The following is a 23,524-nucleotide window of genomic DNA, read 5'->3' on the forward strand; positions in this document are numbered from 1 at the left end:
AGAGGGCACTGAGGAGAAGTGCGGTATTTTAGTTGGAGCAGCTTAGTTCCTATTAAATCAGTCTTTAAAACAGACAGTCATAATTTGAGAAAACAATTAAAACCTGGTGTTAGAAATGGGGACTTTGGTTGGTAATCAGGTTCCCCCCCCATCCAAGCAAGAACCCACACTTTAGTCAGGGCAGAGGAGAAACACACCCAGTTAACTCCCGCTCACCCCCATAAGTAGCTTGGCACGAGCAGAAAGGCTTAACCCAGAGGCAATGTATAAAGTATTTGTACCAACACACACAGTAATACAGTGAAAACACTACAAATGACTCAACACCAGGTTAGGAAAATATCCAATATTTACCTGAGCAAAACAAGACCTAAATGCCATAAAACCTACATACACAAGCAAAGTTATGAATGTTTAAAAGATTAAACTTCAATATATCGCTTAAAAACACAAATGCTTCAAATTGGTGATATCATGGCATGACAGAGTCGTTCCTAACAATCTGATACTAATGGCGCCGGTCACAGAGTCACATGGACCCGAGGGGCAGTACCTTGTGAAAATGAGGAAACAAGCCAGTGCACAGAGTCGGGGATTGAGGCTTTGCTGGATCCGGTGCGGTGTTGGTTCCGGGGCTCCGGGGCGAAGGAGTGGAGGCGTCTTGAAGAGGTATTGGGTCCTTGCTGCAGAGTGGTGGATGTGAGACGGTGTCGTGCGAAGTGTTGGATCTCTGCACTTCTGGCGGAGTCGATATCCAGCGGACACGGCGTGATGTGGCGAACTCAGGTGACACAGACGTCGGTGACACCGTACTTTGGGACTTACGGAGTTACGGATTTCAGCGGGGCTGCTGTGGTGTCGGGTCTGCGGGGTCATCACACTGTAGTGAGGACCACGGCTTCAGTTCAAGTGCAGGTGGCATCGCCGAATCCGGCAGCGGCGTCAGTGCGGGGTGATCCAAAGTAGGTACTCTTGGTTTTTCTTGATTTTCCACCATCGTCTCCTTTCAAGGGCCCAGGGACTGGATTAGGCACCACTTGGTGGGCCAGGAGTCTCATCAGAGAGTCCAGGTGCTGGCAGAGGAAATCTTTGATGGCCTTGAGACTTCAGAACAGGGGGCAAACTCAGTCCAAGACCTTGGAGATTCTTCTCAAGCAGGAATATACCACAAAGTCCAGTCTTTGTCCCCTTTCACAGGCAGAAGCAGCAACTACAGGATAGCCCAATGAAGCATGGGCAGGGGCAGGACTTCTCAGCTCTTCAGCTCTTCTCCTTGGCAGAGGTTCCTCTTGGTTCTAGAAGCAAATCTGAGGCTTTACATCCACCTTTCTGCCTTTGAAGTTGACTGACTTCAAAGAAACTTCTCAGTTGTTTACAGGATCCTGTCTTGCCCAGGCCAGGCTCCAGACACACACCAGGGAGTTGGAGACTGCATTGTGTGAGGGCAGGCACAGCCCATTCAGGTGTAAGTGCCCACTCCTCCCCCCACTCTAGCCCAGATGGCTCATCAGAATATGCAGACTACACCCCAGCTCCCTTTGTGTCACTGTCTAGAGGAGAGTTACAAACAGCCCAACTGTAAGTCTGACCCAGACAGGGAATCTACAAACAGGCAGAGTCACAGAATGGTTAAAGAAGAAAATGCCTACTTCTAAAAGTGGCATTTTCAAACTAACAATCTAAAAACCAACATCCGGAAAATATGTATTTTTAAATTGTGAGTTCAAAGACCTCAAACTCCATATTTCTATCTGCTCTCAAGGGGAAACTGTACTTTAAGAATATTTAAAGGCAGCCTCCATGTTAACCTATGAGAGGGTTAGGACTTGCAACAGTGGAAGACAAATTTGGCAGAATTTCACTGTTAGGATATGTAAAACACATCAGTACATGTCCCACCTTTAACATGCACTGTGCCCTGCCCATGGGGCTATCTGGGGCCTACCTTAGGGGTGACTTACATGTATAAAAAGGGAAGGTTTTGGCATGGAAAATGGGTACACTTGCCAAGTCGAATTGGAAGTTTAAAACTGCATGCACAGACACTGCAGTGGCAGGTCTGAGCTAGGTTTATAGGGCTACTAGTAAACCAGATATGCCAATCATGGAAAAGCCAATTACACATACAATTTCACAAAGGGAGCACTTGCACTGTAGCACTGGTCAGCAGTGGTAAAGTGCCCAGAGTAACAAAAACAGCAAAAACAGAGTCCAGCACACAGCAACAACCTTGAAAACAGGGGCAAAAAGTTAGGGGAGACCACAACAAGGATGCCAGGTCTAACACCTGGCTATCTAGGTCAGTGGTTCCCAACCTGTGTCCGGGGACGCCTATGGGTCCGCGAAGCCTCATCAGGTGTCCGCAACTACTTAGAAAATTCAATGATATGAACAGTTTAATAAAGTGTATATGAATAAAGTGACTAAATGTACAATTCAAAATATTAAAATGAACTGTAAGTATCAAGTATTTTAAAATTGGAAGCTAAAAATTAAATTAGTATTCTCAGATTGATAAGTGGGAGAGTGTCAGGTGCAGCAAACAGAATGGACGATGTGTGGCTTTAATGAAATTTATATAAGCTTCAACCTTCCTATTCAAATTAAAGTTTTTATCTTTTTGTTTACAAATTCAATAAAATGTGTTATCTTTTGTGTATTTGTTTGATGAATACTTGTTTCTGTATTTTTTGTGTATTGTTTGAGGTTCAAATCATCAACAAAGTTTAGGCTGGGGTCCTCTACTTCCAGTAATGACTCAGTGGGGGGTCCCCAGATTCCAATAATGATTAGGAGTAGGTCCACGGAAGTCAAAAAGCAAAGAACTATCCAGGTGCCATTTCGATGAACAGTTTGCCCACTATAAATGGCGATGCTCAACTGTACTACATAGGTTTCCTATTTTACATATATATTTAGGAAAATGTATTTTAATATGCACCACAGGAACCCACCATTTTTAAAGAAATTTCTTTGAGATCCTCCACATTCCAGATGGGGATAGTATGGCTCATTTGTTGTACTCAGTTTTTCAGTAACAAATGTTTCTTAAAGCCCCTGAAGGACTAAAGTCTAGCACCCCACTCTGACAACTGTTCCAGCTCCACTGTAAGTGCGTATGGCATACAAGGGACAGAACCTGGGTTTGGGTGTTGGTTGTACCAGGTTAGAGCAACACAGTGTGTTTCGACTTGGAGTATATAAGCAAAGCACCATGCCAGGGGAACAGAACCTTGGATTTGGATTTGAATTCATGATGTAGCTTTTACATTTTGAAGATTTCAGGCCAGATGTATCAAAGGGTTTCACCCATTTTGTGTCTATAGGAAAATGCTCTAGTACATAGGGCTCTTCTTTCTTTTACAGCTATTATTATAATCAACATTCCTGCAAACTCGAACATAAGCACACAAACAACTTTCCAGATTGCTACAAGGCCATGACGTTGTCACTGTTATACCAACATAAAGGCCTGTAAAGATTGTTACAGTCTTGTCGGAATAAATGTCATCATAACAATGATGAACGGCGAAATCTTTACATTGTAGACAGCATGCGGCCAAATTGAAGTATAGTATTTTCCAGAGGCAGAAGATGTGTGAGCTAAGTTCACTTTAGATAAAAGAAGAAGTTTTATAGGTAAGGGTGCAGTAACTAATGAGGTGTCCTCCGCTGATTATGTGGAGGGATGTGTGCGTAAAGCTTCTATATACTGTGTTATAGTTGCAACCGAATTGCAAGGGTGAGTGAGGACAAATTTGCACTGTATCAACCAAGCTGTGGGCAGTTATGAGAGATTTTATTTAGTTTGACGTCCATTTATATTTTCCTCGACACTTCATGAAAATGTTGCAAAACTGCACTTTTAGAGCAAAATGTAGTTTTTTCACTTGAGCGCATTTATCATCTTAAAAAGCTGTGTAAGAACTTGATAGAAGGCTGTTCGATCACAAAATGTTTCTCGGCGATACATTACCCGCACAAACCAGTCTACTGCAGATGAAAGCTCCACCAAGTAGCTTAATACATGTTTTTGAGAAATTGCAAAAATTTTGCGTAACCTGAAATCTAGAAATATTGTGAATTTTACCAGCATAATTTAACTATCACCAAGGCACAGTACAGACTACTCCTTTCTCCAAACGTGATAAAGTTTGCAGGAGCGGCTTGTGGTACTTTGTAGGAGCGGGGCGGCGCACGCGTGGGGATGGGGACTGAGGGGGAATTATTTCTGAAGAAGACCCACTTACCTACATCGTCACCGCCGCCACCATGTGCCGATCCTCTGCTGCAGGCTGCAGACGCAGGCTCCCAGCATATCCTACGGCCAATCCTGATGCTGCTCAGAGCAGCATTAGGATTGGCTGGGAGTACCCAGCCAGGGCGCTCCCAAGCGGACTCAGAGTCTGTGACTGCTCCCTCCAGCCCAGCAACACAGTGCTGTGATGGAGAGAGCACAGTGCGCATGTGTGTTTAGCCGGCCCAAGACGACCGGCCAAACATATATGCGCAATGAGGGGTCATGCTGTGCACACAGCCTTAGTGCTATGTCATCCCCAATGCCCTGTCCATTTTACTACAAAGCGATAATAAACATAGTTTATTATCGTTTTGTAGTGAAAGGTTTGCAGCTACTGCGGCTGCCGGTGGGGTGGGGGGGTTGGGGAGGGGGAGGAGCCAAGCCTGAATGTTTGTAAATTTTAGACAGATGAGTCAGTCAGTGACATTCTTTGAAAGGCTATTTTGTTAGCATCACAGAGAATAAAGTCAGGAATGTAACAATCTTCAAATATTTATATACGTGTCAAGTTTGAGGTTGCACACCGAGTTGATGTTTACAATCAAGATTGAGAATATACTCAGCACAGTTAAAATCAAAATACTCCAGTTTGTCAGGAGATAGGTTATCTATTTACCATTTTATGAGCCTTTTCGTCTCAATCACTCGTTTCTACAAACCTCAAAGTATGGTTACCTCGGTTTGTTTGTTTCTGTGCCGACAGTGATGATGTGGTTGTCAAAGTCTGTATGTCAACAGGGTTCTGTATGCTAGCCTGTATAACACTGAGTTCTGTTCTCCTTGCAGTAGGTGCTCCCTTCGGAGGTCTGATGTACTCCTTTGTTGGGAAATCATCCCCCTTTTTGATTCTGGCATTCTTGGCGCTATTTGATGGAGGTGAGTAGCTGGCTATGGTAGGTGTGGATAATTCTCTCTACTCCACCCAGGCAAGGCCTAGACAAATAAATGATTAAAGAACATGGTAGCCACAAACCTTCAATTTATAGCAGTGAATTGTGTGTCAAACACTCTTGAAATCAGTAAGTCATAATCCCTTTGTTAGGCAAAATATCCAGAAAAGCACACGGAAAATACATCAGCTTCACACAATTAAAGAAGAAACCTTGGCTTACTAGGAGGCGTACAGTCTTACCAGCAATCGTACAAAAACATTGAAATAGTAATATGCTGAACAGACACTTCTACGTAACTAATATCGTACATGCTTACAGAAGGACAGGAAACTCATAAAGTTATCGAATGCTCAGAGCAGCTCGGATACAATTCAAAACAGCAAAACATAGTTCAGGGGTTGTTAATTGTTCTAAAAACAATAGAGGAAGGTGATGATGTCTAAGCTTTGCAGGACATAAGCAAAGAAGAAGAAAATGCTTATGGGAATTAATATTAAAAATGCAAAAGAGCATAAGGTCATTGGGACTTTAATGCTGTGACTCCCACATGGACGAATAGGAAGTTGATCATACCATGTCCCCTAAATGGGAAGGCCAGCAAAAAGTGCAAAGCACTTAGTCTAAAACGAGGGAGATAAAATCTATACTGGGGATTTTCAGTAAGCATCAAGTAGGGTTCAAACCACTAAGAAATACAAAGAACAGAATGAGGCACAACAGTCTGCATGGATTGAACCTTCCCATTCTGTAACTCACCTTTGTAGCTAAAAAATTGTTTTTCATGGTCTGTTTAGAAGCAGTTTCCAGCAGTTCAGCTGAGTCAGAATAGTCTGGCACATCCATCTCAGTAAAAGTCCTCTTCGAGTACAAAAGCCATGGGATTTTAGCCACATGATCAAAAGCTAAGGCATCCCTTATCAATAACCTTGCAAATCGATCATCTGGTGAGCGCCAGGTTTTATGCCACAAGAACAAAGAATGCAAAAACAACAAGCCTGAACATTGTCAAACATTCACCCCCAGTACAGTGATCTGGGCCTAAATCCATAATTTTTTTGCTGCCCATGCCATTCCAATTTGGACCCAGCCATATGCAGATCAGTCTTGACCCTGTTCCCCATGGGAACAGTCCAGCCCGAACTGCTAGGCCAGGTCTTCCCTGGACTGGAAACAAGCATCCTGGGACCGGTTTCAGGGTTTCACCCCTCATCAGCCAGGCTAGCTTGAATCCAGTGGCATGGGAAGCACGGGACCCACGTCTGGGCATACCCTTCCCACTTAGGGCGACAAATGCTAAAACAACAAGTGATGGACGGAATGCTGAACATTGTCAAACATCCACCCCCAGTACAGTGATCTGGGCCTAAATCCATCGTTTTTTTGCTGCCCATGCCATTCCAGTTTGGACCCAGCCATATGCAAATCAGTCTTGACCCTGTTCCTCATGGGAACAGTCCAGCCTGAACTGCTAGGCCAGGTCTTCCCTGGACTGGAAACAAGCATCCTGGGACCGGTTTCAGGGTTTCACCCCTCATCAGCCAGGCTAGCTTGAATCCAGTGGCATGGGACGCACGGGACCCACGTCTGGGCATTCCCTTCCCACTTAGGGCGTCACGCTATCCCACAGCGTTTGTGTTTTGCTTTGCTTTTGCCGCCCTAAGTGCGCAGGGTATGCCCAGACGTGGGTCCCGGGCTCACTGTGCCACTGGATTCAAGCTAGCCTGGCTGATGAGGGGTGAAACCGGTCCCAGGATGCTTGTTTCGGGTCCAGGGAGAACCTGGCCTGGCAGTTCGGGCTGGACTGTTCCCATGAGGAACAGGGTCAAGACTGATTGGCATGTGGCTGGGTTCAATCTGGGGTGGCATGGTGAGCAAAATAATGGATGGATTAAACCCAGCTCTGTGACTGGGGGTGAATGTTTGATTGGTTCCACATTCCGTCCATCCAGTTACGCTATCCCACGCGTTTGTGTTTTGCTTTACAAGAACAAAGAAGCCACATCTACTGGATGCTTAAAATAATTTAACCCAGATTTGTCAAGAGAGTTGCATTCACTGTACTCTTGAGTACCGAGAGAAGGTGATGCACAAAGGTGTAATATCCCGAGGCTTCGGCCCCGTATAACGCAACCGGAATACATTTTGATTTATAAATATGCATGGGATCCTCACAGGTTTATGGCGAAGCCTTGTACCAAACCTAGAAACTGATCAATCGTTCTCTGAAACTGCGTGTGTCTCAGCTCAATTAAATAACCCTAAATGTAATTCGCCAACAACGGTAAAACCAAGGTAATTAAAACATTTAACTCTATTAATCTGGACCATCCTTATTTTATGAGTGTTGACCTTAATCTGTGACTGAACACAGAGGACAATGAAAGACTTGGATATTTCAATATTTAAATTTAAAACGTTCATGAATCGGGCAAAAAAGTCCGGCAGGGCGTGCAATCCATTCTCTGTCCTGGCAATAATAATAGCATTATCTGCATACAATAGGCCTGGGATTGTTAACCTCACCATTTGTAGAATGCCGTTCTATTGCGAACTAAAAAGGTCTCCAGACCATTTACACGAAGTTAGAAAAGGAAAGGGGCCAAGGTGCACCCCTGGCGAACACCACGACTAGTTTTAATTGAGAAAGTGCAGGCCCCATTTAGGACTTATTTTCATGATATGGAGATGGCATGCAAGTCTGAAAAGGCTGTGACCTCCACTCTCATGCAGAAGGACTGTTTGCCATGGAAAGAGATCCCCACTAGCCGGGCAAGAAATCATGATGAGTAGCTTCGGAGAGCAGGCAGCGGTCCCGGGGTTCATTGCATTCTCTCCTTGGTGTCTTGTCAAATACTTTTTAAAAGTAGAACTGTCCATTTGGAGGAAACAGACTGCTTTTCTTCAAACATTAAAACAAATGTTCTCATTTGGGAATGCCAGGGCAGGGATGGAGGTCTGCTGTCCTGTGTAGGCCACCGTCCCTGAGCTTGTGTTCAGTTGAAGGGGGTCGCAAATAAAGACCCTCCTAATTATTAATCTTTAGGCAGTTCATTTTGCCCACCTTTCCGAATGGTTACTATGCGGCAGAGCTCACATTTACAATGGTTTTGCATCAGGTATGCATTATGGTACAAGGGTTTCCTGACTGGCACTAGGCAGCACGAAGGGTGTCAGCGCATAGAGAGCAGAACTGTGCCACTTATTTGACGATTGGTGCTTGCTGCTTTGTGGCACGCCACTTGTTAGTAAATCTGGCTCTGCATCTTGTTATTACATATGTTTAATTGCAAAATGACAAGGAGGCCACAAAACGTTGCTGCACCCACTATTGGAAACATGCTTGAATACACATTGGTCACTTAATTACTTACTTTAGTTAATGATGAATACCCATTGTGTGCTCTTATCTCACCCACATTGTTTACTATACTATTAACAACATTTAATCCAATAAAAATGAATTTTTAACTTATCAGTTGATTTGACTACTAAGGGATGTCTGACCAACCCAGATGCCCAGAGGCAATTCGTGCATAAGGAACATGGGACAAAATTAGGAGCATGGGGATACCAGGCAGTTAACCTTTTGGTACTAACGCCCTATGTTTCTTCTCACAGCTCTGCAGCTCTGCATCTTAAGGCCTTCCAAGATTTCACCAGAAGTAAGTGCCAATTGTTCTGTAACATTTATATTGTGCTTACTACCCCAATGTAGGATGCTAAACTACTTGCTCACAGGGGTTGCGCACTACGTTGTGCAGGGTGTGTGGTTGGAAGGGTTTCACTTTTGCTTTGAACCTATATGGGGAGTGTTTTGATGTCTTGGTGTGATGACCACAGTATGTGGTTATTTTGTTATGGGTGTAGCTCTTAGCAGAGTGATTGATGAGAAAGTGTGGTAGGCATGCAGTTCATGATTTGCTGTATGCTAGCCACTTTTATCAGCTTTGCAGGTTACTTTGTAGTATTCTTTAACTTCTCAGTCCACTATGCTGGTTACCTCGCTGTGTTTTTCATGGTGACATTTTATGTGAGCAGGCATAGGTTGGAGGAGACATGGTTGGAGATCTACCGTGTTAGGCTGTGTTACTGCCTTCCTTGATGTACTTGTCTTTTTAGGTCATCAAGAAACAATGATCGCATGTAGTTAGTTGACACCTGCAGTGGCGGTCTGTTAGCATCATCTGATGAACAGTGGTGTGTTGCAGATTTCTTAAATTAATCTGAAACAATTACTCTTCTTTCCTGTTTAACAACTAATAAACGTCTTCTCTTTAGCACCAGGCCAGTAATACTATACACCACCCAGTACCATTCCATCAACGCCCTACCACTCTTCCACCTCGTCATCCACTATAACTGCTCATCTCCTTTAACGGCCACCATATGTTCTCAGACCGGTGTCCCATCCAGAATGTCACTTTCACACTCCACTTTCTGCCATTTTCTTGTCAGTGAATTTCCTAGTGACCAGCGAAACCCACGCTGGTTCTGCAGAAGAGCACGAACAGATCAATACTATAGGTACTGGTGGAACTAGGTAAGCACACAGTGGGACAGAAAGTTCATTGCAGAACTGCATTTAGGGATGGCCACAAAATGAACACATTGCAGTCTGATTTTGCATGTGGTGGTACTTCGGACTAGTTGTGTGTGCCATTGGAAGCTCAGGTTGGTACAGCAAGGAAGCAAGGATCGAAGGCTCCATGGAAGAGTGATAAAGCAAGTGGTCTCAAAGCAGAGTTAGTAAGGCACATGGGAGAGTAGGGTGCATGATGGGAAGATGTCATACTTGTAATAAACGTGCTAGAGATGAGCACTCTGTTATTGCAGCGACATTGGACAGGGAGGCCATGCTGGTACTGCACCTAAGGAAAGGTTTTTTTAGGCAATGTCCTTGGAAAAAATGCCAGTTGAGCACTGTGATAGAAATGCCAGATTGGTACTGCATTCGGTTGGATGCTGTTGGAGCTGCGATGAAACGACAACAGGGGAATAAGGTCAGGTTCAAGAGCTCTGTTGTAATAACTGCATATCCTTATTTCTTCCAAGAGTACAAAAGGTGCAACGCTTTTCACCCTGCTTCGAGATCCATACATTCTGGCAGCTGCAGGTAAGATCCCAGCATGTTTGATGTCTAGATAGTCTCTTCTCCTGTCACCATGCTCTTCCTACGTGCACATCTGCTCTTCCAGCCCCCTTAATCTATATATAGCGCCCGTCAATGACAGAAAAAAGACTTCAATTTTAGTCTTATTTAGAATCTATCTTAAAGTCCATGTGAGGCAAAAGCGCAACTGGAGGACTGAGGTTTACAACAATAGTATCCAATGTGGATTAAAGATTCAATTCTGGACTGAATTTTCAGCACAAAATTTAATTGTACTGTACTTCATTCTATTATTTATTTAATTTTTGTGAAACCTTTCTTAATACGAATAAAACAGACTAAAAATCTTTGCAAATTGTCCTAAATAATGCCATTAAGAACAATGTTACTTAAAATGTATTGTAATTGGTTTCTAAAATCATAGGTCACTAAGAGATCAAAGCAGTCTTCATGGATATTCAAATTGTTTGTTTTTTCTTAGCCGGAGCTTTTCTGAATGATCAAACTGTTCTTGTTCATGTCAGAAATTATAGGATTGGGCAAACATTTCATAGTGCAACTCAATGATTTTTCATTTCCATCCCTCGAAACTGAAAGCAAGGGCTTCAGATATTGTCATAATGCTTTTGATTTTTAAAATGTGTTTTAAGTATTTCTTATGGGGACCAAGTAGTTTGGGACACATACTTAAAATATGTTTAATAGTTTTATTATAAGAAAGGCATAATGAGCATAAGGATTCTTGTACTGTATTGTTCTTCCATGATCCTTTAGATTGGCGCAGAGATACAGAAAGAAGGTGAAACCTAATAAATGTGTTTTTCATTTTCGGATTATGCTGACATCCGTATATGCTTGATATTTCATGGTAAATGAAGGCAACAGGTAGTTTCTATTTATATATTTCAGTGATTGGTCAATATAACTCTTAAGGTTATGCATTTTACGGATGGTAAAGCTGCATTCAAAGTAAACGATCATTTGGAGAAACAATTGAAAGTATTAAATTTATATTTTTGTAATAGGAGAAATCATATTGAAAGGGATATTTAGGCTGAACAGATTTTCGTGCATTGGTTTTGCAGGTTACTGAAAAGACTACATGATACCAATAAGAGGCAGCCTTGCAGTTTGCCTAATGCAGAATATTTGGGAATGTGGTTTAATAAAATTGTTGGTTGGATGACAAAGACCCTCATTACGACTTCGGCGGTCTTTTCACAAGACTGCCGAAGTCACGGGTGACAGAAGACCGTATAACGAGTTAAGTCAGAGAGGAGTTTCGACCGCCAGCACCGCCACGCCAACAGGACACTGCCTGCCATATTACGATATGTAATACGGCACAGCGGTTTCCTGACACTGAGACCATTCCCTCCCGGATGACTGCCTTGCTGAGGCAGGTAGGTGGACTATTTGAAATGGAAGGGGTGTTGTGTGCATGTGTGTTTTGTGTGCGTGTATGTGTATGAGTAGCGGTATGAGTGTGCGTTAGTACGTGTGTGTATGTATGTGTGCGTGGAGGGTGTGTATCCCCGACTGGAAGCAGAGTGGAGGGTGGGTGTTGGGGTGGATGTGTGTTTGTATGCAGAGGGGAGGGGGATCTAACTGAGTGCATGTTTGTGTGCGAATAGGGGTGTCTGACTACGTGTATATGTGCGAATGGGAATGTCTGAGTGCGTGTTTGTGAGCAAGTGACTGAGGGTGTCTGGATGTATGCTTGCGGTTGGGGGTGTGTGTCTGCATGTGTGTGGATGGGGGTGTCTGCATGTATGCAGAGGGGGGGTGTTGGGAAGCAAGTGAGTAGGTGTGTGTACTGGGATGCATGCGAGTGGGGGGTGCATGTGTGCAAGTCTACGAGTGAGTTGGGGGTGTCTGTGTGGATGCGTGCATATGAGGGTGTGTGTGTGTGTGCAAGTGTGCCGATGTGGGGGTATTTGTGCGAAAGTGTGCGGATGAGGGGTGTGTGTGCAAGTGTGCGGATGGAGGGGTGTGTGCAGATGAGCGGAGTGTGTGCAAGTGTGCGGATGAGGGGGAGTGTGCAAGTGTGTGGATGAGGAAGGGTGTCTAAAGGTGTGTGGACGTGTAGGGGTGTATGGGCCGGCGACAGGAATGGAGATTCCTGTCGCCGGGTGCCTTACCGCCAGGGTTTTCATCACGGTGCGACTGACACAGAAAGCCTGGCGGTGTGCCGACTCAAAATACTGGCGATGTTGTGGTGGTTTGGCTTCAGCTTCGGCCAAACCACCAATGTCATAATACAGCGGTCTTTACCGCTGGCCCCGCAGCAGTAAGACCGCCATGGCGAGTGTGGCGGCCTTCAGACCGCCACACTCGAAATGAGGGCCAAGGTCTTCCCATGAGTGGTACACTCTCTAGCACTCCCAGTTTGCATAACAAATATCCAGCAAACCAAAGGGATGAAGCCAAAGTGCCTCATCCTGACACTCTATTCCTTCTGTGCTCAACAGGAATGTTAAAACCTCTTTGCCACCTACCCTTGGGGTTGTTAGAGGGGTAGGGCGGTGTTTTAACAGATTATAGTTGACAGATTATTGGTAGACAAAAATATTCTGCCCAAATATCCACTACAAAATATTACCCCGTTGAAGATAATAGAAAATCTGCACCCAATGGGACAATATATTTATAAATCACATTTCGGACACGAAATGTATGCCAAACAATGTTTCTCTATAAGATATTCTGACATACTGATGTGCAGTGTTGAGCAGCCATGCATGGCTCATGGACAAGTAACATCTACACTAGATGGACAGTACCACAGTAGATCACAAAAAGTTCCATGGATATGACCAAACAAGACTTTTTGCATAGAGTTCATACCTGGAAAGTTGGTGGCCTCAGCCATTGCTCACAGCCAATGCCGTGAGCAAGTCAAACATGTCAGAAAAGTAATATTCCACCAAGTGCCTTAAAGGTCATGCATGTTGGTTGTTAGCCCACAGGATGGTGATTCAGAGCGCATCGTTCAATTACAGCCTAAATAGGAATCAGTGGGTGTGGGTTCCTGTGTCACCTTTCCATTCTAAGTTCTTCCTGCTTCTGGGGGACTTACTATGACAACCTGGTCCATCCTCAAGAAGGTGAAGAAGGACCTGTCCTGATTTGGACCCTACTGAAGTGAGATGTTCTCTTCCTCCTCCCCTCTATTGTAATGGAAAATAGAAAAAGACCTGAAAGAACTGCTATTCAGGTGGCACATTGAACTGTATCCCGTGACACATACTCAAAATCTCTAGAAACATCACATCCCTGCCAAAGTACACTGTTTCCATCACCCTGAAGTTACTGTCCCTTACACTGAACTCAGTTCCAGGGAGACCAGATTGTCATCTTTCCTTCCTGACCAGAGTTACACTGTTGTGCTTCTATAAAGTATCGCAAAATGTGTTCATCCAAGATCTTCAGAACTTTGCTTCTTCAGTAATTTATCTCTGCAGTCAACATTCATACTTCAAATGCACATCTTGGAACTCAGCCCTGAGCATCTGATGTTTCTTCTGCTCCCTTTGCTCACCTAAACCTAAGGCAATTTTTATGGGTTCTCACCATTCCATTTTGCGGGCTGTTTGGGTTAGAGTGATAGGTATTAGTACCAATTTCATTGAGGTGGATCCAGAACTCAATAATTCATTTTTCAATTTCACGATCTTCCGGTTGCCATTCTACATTATGTGTATATCTGCAAAGCTAAGTACCTGTTTGGTACATCTTCTCTTTTAAAGTTGTCTCCCACTTACAACTTAGTTTTGTGCCATCCACAAGACATCACTTCCAAACAGAAGAAATGGTTTATTGATGCAGCTGGTTTGTACATCATTGTTCATAATTTTCATTTTGCGTTTTATTGCACTTCAGTCAAGTTGTTCTTTTTCTTGTCTCGATTTCAGTGCTTGGGAATGGCTTCCTGACTCATAGAAAATTATGCCAAGGAGGATAGAGTGCATGTTATGTTCTGTGATGTCACTGATGAGATGAAAAATGTGCTTTTCATTGTCTGGTCTGGAAAATCATCATTTTGTTTGTTTTTTTTGTTTAGCTTATGGACAATGGGGTACAGTATTTTTTTAGGATGCTGAACTATGCTGTATGGCTTGTGTGTGGGTGACAGAATAACCTAAATATCACCATAAAGGAGACATTTAATCTTGGTGCACCCTAACTCTAATTATTTCTCCAGAGCCCAGGAAGCTACAGGTATAAGAGTAACTGAGTTGACTATGGACAAGCAAAAGGACAAACAGCTCAGGAAAATAGCGAGCTGGGTTTGACTGAGAAGAGAGAGATGTAAGAAAGGGGAATAAAGAGGCTTACAAGCAGAAAACAGAAGTGGTTCACAACATTATTGAGATGTTGCTATCACAAGGAGAGTCTTGGTCAGGTGAAAAATAAGTTGTCACGGGAGGGCGAGAGTTGTGCTAGTGAGAGGATATTCATCAGAGAGAACAAAAGTATGGAGGGGGTAGTGAAGAAGGGCATGCAGTACTGGAATTTTCAGGGAGTTCCCTATTGGGGTAAGAGAATTCATGAGAGATGGGCACGCTGAACCTGATTCATGAAGGTAGATTAATATTTTGAGTAGTTTTCACTTTTGAGTAAGTTTACTACTTTTTAGCTATTCACAAAATCCTAATGTAAATTTACCCCAAAGGTGTGACTAACATGTTTCCACAAATTTGAAGGGCCTGTGGGCCATCTACAATCTGCATGGGCTATTCCCAAAGATAACTTACACTTTTTTAGTAATTTACTTGTGTAGCTTAATATTTCACTTTGTTGTACCTTTACACTTGGATTTTGTGAATGGCCAAAACCATATTTTTAAGGTAGGGAAGGTTTGCAGTGTGGCTGCCTCAGTGAAGTCTTTAGGATGCCAGTGGTTCTTATAAAACGTGAAAATGTCAGGCATAGTAACACCTCCCAAATGATGGTATGGTAAGGACTATGCAGTGAATCTGCTGATTCCACATTGTTAATCCAATCTCAAAAAAGTAGAGTGTGGTATTTAAAGTATTGCAGTGGTGTTTACCACTATGGAAAATTGGCATTGCTGTCCAAGTGAACGCCCTACCAAGGCCTTTTCTCTTTAAAATAAAATCTAAGCAAAAAACAATCCTGCTGACTTAAAGCCTGGCTCACCCTCCATCAAAATCTAAATAAGGCCCTTAGGGCCATATGTACCAATGCATTTTCGCATAGACACAGAATGGGTAAAACCCTTTGATACATCTGGCCCTTAGTATTTTGCCCTTCTCTCCAGCTCTGCCTCTTCTAACATCACTTACACATCTTCCTCTTGTTAAATCAGACTCTCTCAAGCAGGGTTCTGTCTCGTTCTTGTGCAAGTATGAATTAATAAATTCATGAGCCTCTCTTGAGAATTTGCCATGTCAGCCCTGTTGGAGGTATCCCTTGTCTGTCTGCTGTAGAAGACAAAGGTAATATCCATTTACCTGAGTCACTTTGGTTGCATCCTTCTAGAGTGATAAACTCCTGAAATTTTGGAAAAGTTTAAAGGGCACATTTACTAATCTTTCATGCAACACAGGGCAGCATGCAAATTTGCTGTGCTGTATTGTGTGAAGAGGAGAGAGCGGAAAATGCTCCATATTTATAAAACATATGAAGCATTTCTGTGCTCTTCTTACACTAGCACAGTGTGTTGAGCCTAGTGCCAATGCAGGCACCATTGCACCATAAAGCAAAGGTACCTGCATTACAGGCGAGATTGTTTTTGTGCTTGAAAGGACACCTTCCTGCACAAAAAATCCTTAGAAGCATTCTCCTCTTTCTATCACACGTGAAAAGACGAAATATCAAGGAGGAATAAAGATAGTTCTCCTTGTAATGCCACACTGGGGAAGATGTAGCATTTTGCTTTATTCCCAGGTTTAGTAGCTATTGTAAATCTGGGAATGCACCAAGATCCATAAGTGGTTTTAAGGGAACAATCATGTGCCATCTATGGTACGCCTCCCAGCTTGAAATGTAATGTGATGTAGCACTTCATGTTAGATTTCTTTACAAAGCCAAGCATGGCAGGGCAAATCACCCCAGTGGGGTAACAAAACTTAAAGGGGCCCTCCTGCAAAGTACCTGTAGGGGCCTTTCCCCTGGACCCAGTCAGAAGCCTGCCGGCTGTGCACAGTGTACTGCACTGAGGGGGGCGCCTGGAGCTTAGAGGCCCACTGCAGGGGCTGTGTGGTCCTTTGTAATGCACCTGAATAACCCCTTGCATGGCTTTGTAATTATTACTGAAGCCTTTGATTTGTCCTTACGTTGCCTTGTGACGACTCAAGGATAAATCTGGGCCTACATGTCTCCCTAACATTTGGCTTGAGAGTGCTTTAGTCCCGGTATCCTTTTGCTCCTTAACTACCATGATGGAAGTGGTTCAACTGAATCCTTTGGGTGATGGTTTGGTGGTGGGATTACCAGGGTTCGCAAATGTCAATTTCTGGAGCATTTAACCTACCTGGTAAACTGTCAACCTACCTATTGCCATTCATGTGCTTCTTCCCTTTTCAGTCAGGGTTGGATATCAATCAATCAATCAATAGATTTATAGAGCAAGGCTTCTCGCCCCTGCGGGGTATCCAGGCACTCTGGGATGTTGCTGCAGGCTGCTGGATTCTCGTCGGAGAGCCATATTTTTAGCTTCTTTCTGAAGTCAGTGCGTGTGAGAGTGGTGCACAGGTGGAGGTCTTGGCGGCGAGGTAAGAGAAGGATCTTCCACCGCTGTGACTGTGGCTGACTCTCAGGACTTGAGCGAGGGCAAGGGTTGTGAAATGGAGCTTCCTGGTGGGCCGATGGAAGGAGAGTCTGTGGCTGATGAGTTTGGTTCTGATGTTGTGGAGGGCTTTGTATGCAAGAGTGAGAACATTGAATTTGCACCTCTTATGTACGAGCAGCCAGTAGAGATCTCTGAGTTTGCGGCTGGTGCAGGTCTGCCTGAGGAAGTCCAGGATGAGTCTAGCCGCAGAGTGTTAGAGTGTTTGGAGGTGGCAAATGAGCTGGTTGGAGAGTCTGACGTAAAGGGCGTTCCCATAGTCCAGTCTTTTGGAGATGATAGTCTGAGTTACCGTCTTTCTCATTTCAATGCGGATCCATCTGAAAATCTTCCAAAATATGCAGAGGTTGTGGAAACAGGAAGAGGTCATTATGTTTATCTGTCGCTTGAAGGTGAGTTTGCTGTTGATGATGATGCCGAGATTGAAGGCGTGGTCAGTCAGGGTTTGTCCGAGCATGGCGGGCCACCATGAGTCATCCGAGGGGGAGGTGTTGTTTCCAAAGATGTTCACCTCGGTCTTGTCTGTGTCTAGTTTTAGGCTGCTAGATCTCATCCATTCGGTTGTGTGGGCCATAGCACTGTTGAAGTTGGTTCATAGGGAGGTGTGGTTTTAGGAGAGGGAGAGCATAGGTTGAGTGTTGTCGGTGTATGAGATGATGTTGAGTTTGTGGGAGCGAACAATCTTGGCTAATGGTGTCATGTAGGTGTTAAAAAGGGTTTGGCTAGGTGAGGACCCCTAGGGGACACAGCATTGGATGTCTTTGGTTCTGAGGTGAAGGGAGGGAGTTGGACTCTCTGAGTGCATCCTGTGAGAAAGTGTGGATCCATTTGAGGGCTTTGTGGTGGAGTCTGGCGGTGATGGTGTGGTGGGAGTTCTTATCAAATGCGGCAGAGAGATCTAGGAGGATCAGGGCTGCCTTTTCTCTGTGGTTGAGCAGGGATCTGATGTAATCCGTTGCGGCAATCAGGGTGGTCTCTGTTCTGTGGGTGGTGTGGAAACCGCATTGGGTGGAATCCATTAGGTTGTGTTTTTCCAGGTGGTTGGAGAGTTGTTGGTTGATGGCTCTTTCTAAAACCTTTAGCTGGGAAGAGGAGAAGAGATATGGGGTGACGGTTTTGAGTTTGCTGGGGTCAGATGATGGTTTCTTTAGGAGTGGCTCAACCACTGCTTGATTCCAGACTCGGGGATGGAGGTGGTCCTGATAGAAGGGTATGAGGATAAGGCGCGGATGTTGCTGATTTACTTCTGTCCCAGGTTGAACATGTGGATCGGGGCATGGTTCGTTGGGTGAGCCAGAGTGAGATGAACTCATGAGGGCTGCTGTCTCTTGGATCAAGAGATATTTCTAGTCGGTGATCAGGTGGTGGAGGGCATTGCCTGGATGGCTCAGCTGGTGGTTAGTGCTGGTGAATTGGGGGTCAAAGTTGCTGTGTATGGCTGTGATTTTGTTGTGGAAGAAGTCAGCTAGAGCATCACAGATGGTCTGAGAGGGTTGGATTGCGCTTTCAAAGGCTACTGGGCAGGAGAACTCTTTAATGATCTTGAACATTTTCTTTGGGCTGTTGGTGCTTTCCTTGATGCAGCTGTGTAGAGTGAGCTTTTTTGCTTCTCTGAGGTAAAGATCATATTTGTTCAGTGCATTTTTGAAGGTGATGTGGTCTGCAAATCTTCTGCTGCTGTGCTGTTTTCTTTCTAATCATTTGCATTCTTTATTGGGTGTGCAGAGTTCAGGGATGAACCTTCATGACTGTGTTACAGCAAACCTGCATGAGTGTGAGAAATGTTGACTTGTCCGTGACTGGAGTGCTTTGAGTTGGAGACTACTTCAGCAATCCTGAATGCAGTCCCAAGCCCTCATTGCTCTACAAAGAAATGTTAGTTATTTCCCTGTTAACAATAGGCTTCATTGTTAAACTGTCCTTAGCGCCTTGAGGCAGCAACACCCGTTCCGCACAGAGCTTCGAAACAGTAGATGTGCAATATACGGTCCTATGTGCAACAATTTTATTTTTATTGATATTTAAATCTAAGGTCATAAGCCAAAACCACGTCAAGGATTACTCTATGACTAATCGACTTCAATGTGCCTTATAAAGTCAATCACCAAATAGGATTCTTTGGCAACTCTAAGCAGTGCTGTTGTACCCAAACCCTGGGATGCCAGGTCAGTGGGTTCTGTCCAGTAATCCCTGTCTGCCCCAGGAAACATGCTCAACAGCACAGCTAAGTTGATCAAAGGAGTTCAGTTAAATAAGCACCAGGCCGGAAGAATCATTTGTGCAACCAGGACAAAATACATTAACCACAAATGCACGAGTTCTGTGGTACCGGTGAAAGTATTCTATATTCATGTGCCGCTGTCATTTCTCTACAGGCTCCATCTGTTTTGCCAACATGGGCGTGGCCATGTTGGAGCCTACCCTGCCCATCTGGATGCTACAGACCATGTGCTCTTCGGACTGGGAGCTGGGTAAGTGCCGCTTCTGTGTGCTGACTCCCAGGCCTAGCCTGTGAACCAGAATTGTCATCCTTGGCTTTATCCTCCGTTGTGTTCAAGAGAGAGACAAATGATAGCAGGAGTGTCTTTAGGAGACAGCTTTATCCGCAGAGAAAAAGGTATGATAAGATAAACAAGCACTGGCAAAGCAAATGGGTCTGGCCCAGAAAAGATCCATTGCCTTTGTCAAATTGTTTAGCCGTGTTTGAAAATATAAACTAACTACGCCAGAGCAACAAATTAACCATCACGTTATGTCTCCAATGACTGATTCATGGTTCATGTGTTGCATTGTACACAGAAACTGTGTCACATGCTAAAACAAATATATGCAGAAAGGGCTGGAAAGTAGCACCAACAGTTGATTAATTCCAAGAAAACTGAAATTATGCTAATTATCGCTAAAGGGCATGTAGAACTTGCACTCTAACTCACACACATATTTCTGCCTCTCCTTAAGCCACTATTGCCCGTGAGAAACGCTAAGAGCACCGCATAACATCTGTGTATTCATATACACATTTTGAATTCATACAAATGGTGTATTCATATACACATAAAATACATGCAGTCAATATCCGTTCGGCATTCAAAAGAAAAATAGATCCTTGATCACAAAGTGATGTACATACATTAAGGTGCTGTATGGAAGGCTGCAGTAATCATGCCGATGTTTGTTTTGCATTTTAAAACGTTTGCCTCAAGTAAACAAAGTTAATTAAGGTTAAAGTACAACCCTGAAAGCCCCAGCCCTCCTCGGTGACTTTGCTAAATCCAAGAAAGAAATATTCATGTGCAGAAACATGAACCTCGATGCAGAGAGACGTTTTCAAGCTGTAACGTTGCTCGAATTGCATCAGAAGACAGACCCTCCAAAATAAAAGACCCCGCGGCTCTGGAGCTAGCAGGGTATATTAAAGGCAAAATACCGCTATATATACATGAGCTTGTAACATCACATGAAACCCAGACTTGACTGCGCTGCTTAAGGAGTCAAAACATATCGGAAATTTTCTAAAAGTATGTTCTGGTCGATAATGTAGATGGGACCTAGGGGTTTATGCCTTTTGACGAGGAACATATTACAGTAAAGCACAAGAGTTTGATTGTACCACGAATTCCTTGCAGGGTTTTAGTGTGTTGGTGTCGAATCTAAGAAGGTGAAACCCAAATCTTCCAAAACTGCCTGTAGCAAGACAAACAAAATAAAATAAAAATAGCTGCTACTGACCAATGAAAATTTAAGAAATGAGAGTGAAGATGAAGACAACCAATTGTAAGTAATGGGCGGGCTTGAAGAAGCGTTAGATTGTTGCCAGCAACATTGCAAGTTCTGTCTCCGGCGAGACTTGATAAGGAAAAGTTACATAAATGTAGACATAATTCTACATCGTAGAAATCTTCACGGAAGTCATAACCCTTGAATCATTCTGTGCTGCATGCGTGGACCCCGGAACACCTTCTTCAATATATATATATATTTTTTTAAAAGTTCAGGAAAATATCTGCATAGTGTTCATTACTGGAAGCTATTTCCTATATAAAGTTGGTGTAGACTGTCAGATGTATTTTCCTGGTGAATACTGGAGGAGAACAGCAGATTGTATATACAGGGAGTGCAGAATTATTAGGCAAGTTGTATTTTTGAGGATTAATTTTATTATTGAACAACAACCATGTTCTCAATGAACCCAAAAAACTCATTAATATCAAAGCTGAATATTTTTGGAAGTAGTTTTTAGTTTGTTTTTAGTTTTAGCTATGTTAGGGGGATATCTGTGTGTGCAGGTGACTATTACTGTGCATAATTATTAGGCAACTTAACAAACAAAAAAATATATACCCATTTCAATTATTTATTATTACCAGTGAAACCAATATAACATCTCAACATTCACAAATATACATTTCTGACATTCAAAAACAAAACAAAAACAAATCAGTGACCAATATAGCCACCTTTCTTTGCAAGGACACTCAAAAGCCTGCCATCCATGGATTCTGTCAGTGTTTTGATCTGTTCACCATCAACATTGCGTGCAGCAGCAACCACAGCCTCCCAGACACTGTTCAGAGAGGTGTACTGTTTTCCCTCCTTGTAAATCTCACATTTGATGATGGACCACAGGTTCTCAATGGGGTTCAGATCAGGTGAACAAGGAGGCCATGTCATTAGATTTTCTTCTTTTATACCCTTTCTTGCCAGCCACGCTGTGGAGTACTTGGACGCGTGTGATGGAGTATTGTCCTGCATGAAAATCATGTTTTTCTTGAAGGATGCAGACTTCTTCCTGTACCACTGCTTGAAGAAGGTGTCTTCCAGGAACTGGCAGTAGGACTGGGAGTTGAGCTTGACTCCATCCTCAACCCGAAAAGGCCCCACAAGCTCATCTTTGATGATACCAGCCCAAACCAGTACTCCACCTCCACCTTGCTGGCGTCTGAGTCGGACTGGAGCTCTCTGCCCTTTACCAATCCAGCCACGGGCCCATCCATCTGGCCCATCAAGACTCACTCTCATTTCATCAGTCCATAAAACCTTAGAAAAATCAGTCTTGAGATATTTATTGGCCCAGTCTTGACGTTTCAGCTTGTGTGTCTTGTTCAGTGGTGGTCGTCTTTCAGCCTTTCTTACCTTGGCCATGTCTCTGAGTATTGCACACCTTGTGCTTTTGGGCACTCCAGTGATGTTGCAGCTCTGAAATATGGCCAAACTGGTGGCAAGTGGCATCGTGGCAGCTGCACGCTTGACTTTTCTCAGTTCATGGGCAGTTATTTTGCGCCTTGGTTTTTCCACACGCTTCTTGCGACCCTGTTGACTATTTTGAATGAAACGCTTGATTGTTCGATGATCACGCTTCAGAAGCTTTGCAATTTTAAGAGTGCTGCATCCCTCTGCAAGATATCTCACTATTTTTGACTTTTCTGAGCCTGTCAAGTCCTTCTTTTGACCCATTTTGCCAAAGGAAAGGAAGTTGCCTAATAATTATGCACACCTGATATAGGGTGTTGATGTCATTAGACCACACCCCTTCTCATTACAGAGATGCACATCACCTAATATGCTTAATTGGTAGTAGGCTTTCGAGCCTATACAGCTTGGAGTAAGACAACATGCATAAAGAGGATGATGTGGTCAAAATACTCATTTGCCTAATAATTCTGCACTCCCTGTACTACAAAGGGCATTTTTGGACACTTTCAACACATCGTCATAGAAAAGGCTGACCAATACTATATACAGCATAGAAAGGAAAAGACAGCCTCACAGAAACTTTGAAAAAAAGGACCCGTACTTTCAAGGACCCAAGATAGACCCTGTCCCAGAATGCATAGGGTCTAACTGGCAGTTTGCCGGAGGATGTCAGTTCTTTTCAGCCGGGGAGGAGGGAGGTTGTTTATCCCTTCAAAGAAGATTCCTACGATACATAACTATGTCTACAGGTATATAATTTTTCCTTCTGCGTCATAGGATCTTCATTTATAGCCATAAACACTGGTGGCCGCCACAAATCTCAAGGAGGGATGCGGAGGTTGGAATGAGGGGGGGGGGAAATAAAATAAAAAATAAATTTTAAAAAACGTACCTCTCCTCCAGCTGCCTCGAGCACAGACTCCCCACGCAATCCTGGCTCTGCTCTCATGCTGTACCTAGCATGGGAGCAGCGACAAGATTGGTCTGAACTGCTTGGTCTGCCGCTCAAACACTGCATGGGAGTCAGTGCAGTTTCTCCAGCCTTGCTATGCAACACAGCCGAGTTGGAGAAACCTAATTGTGCCTGTCAATTTGGCCGGCCTAAGGCGGCCATCCAAACTGACATGCACACCTAGGTGCACTCGCTACACTCCTCCTCCCTCCTTACTTGGCCCAGCCCCGCCCTCCCTGCACATGCTGGCAGAGACAGCTTC

General features: G+C 43.8%; 1 protein-coding gene across 1 annotated transcript in view; it reads left to right on the plus strand.

Annotated features, from left to right (window-relative positions):
* The window catches only part of SLC18A1 (solute carrier family 18 member A1), a 128,031-nt gene that overhangs the window by 39,414 nt on the left and 65,093 nt on the right, over positions 1-23,524 (plus strand). The window contains exons 7-10 of the mRNA XM_069213456.1: positions 5,087-5,176; positions 8,812-8,855; positions 10,246-10,306; positions 19,493-19,588. Coding sequence (XP_069069557.1) covers positions 5,087-5,176; positions 8,812-8,855; positions 10,246-10,306; positions 19,493-19,588 — 291 coding nt within the window. The remainder of the gene's footprint in view (positions 1-5,086; positions 5,177-8,811; positions 8,856-10,245; positions 10,307-19,492; positions 19,589-23,524) is intronic.

Source organism: Pleurodeles waltl, chromosome 11 (assembly GCF_031143425.1).
Source record: "Pleurodeles waltl isolate 20211129_DDA chromosome 11, aPleWal1.hap1.20221129, whole genome shotgun sequence".
NCBI classification, from domain to species: domain Eukaryota; kingdom Metazoa; phylum Chordata; class Amphibia; order Caudata; family Salamandridae; genus Pleurodeles; species Pleurodeles waltl.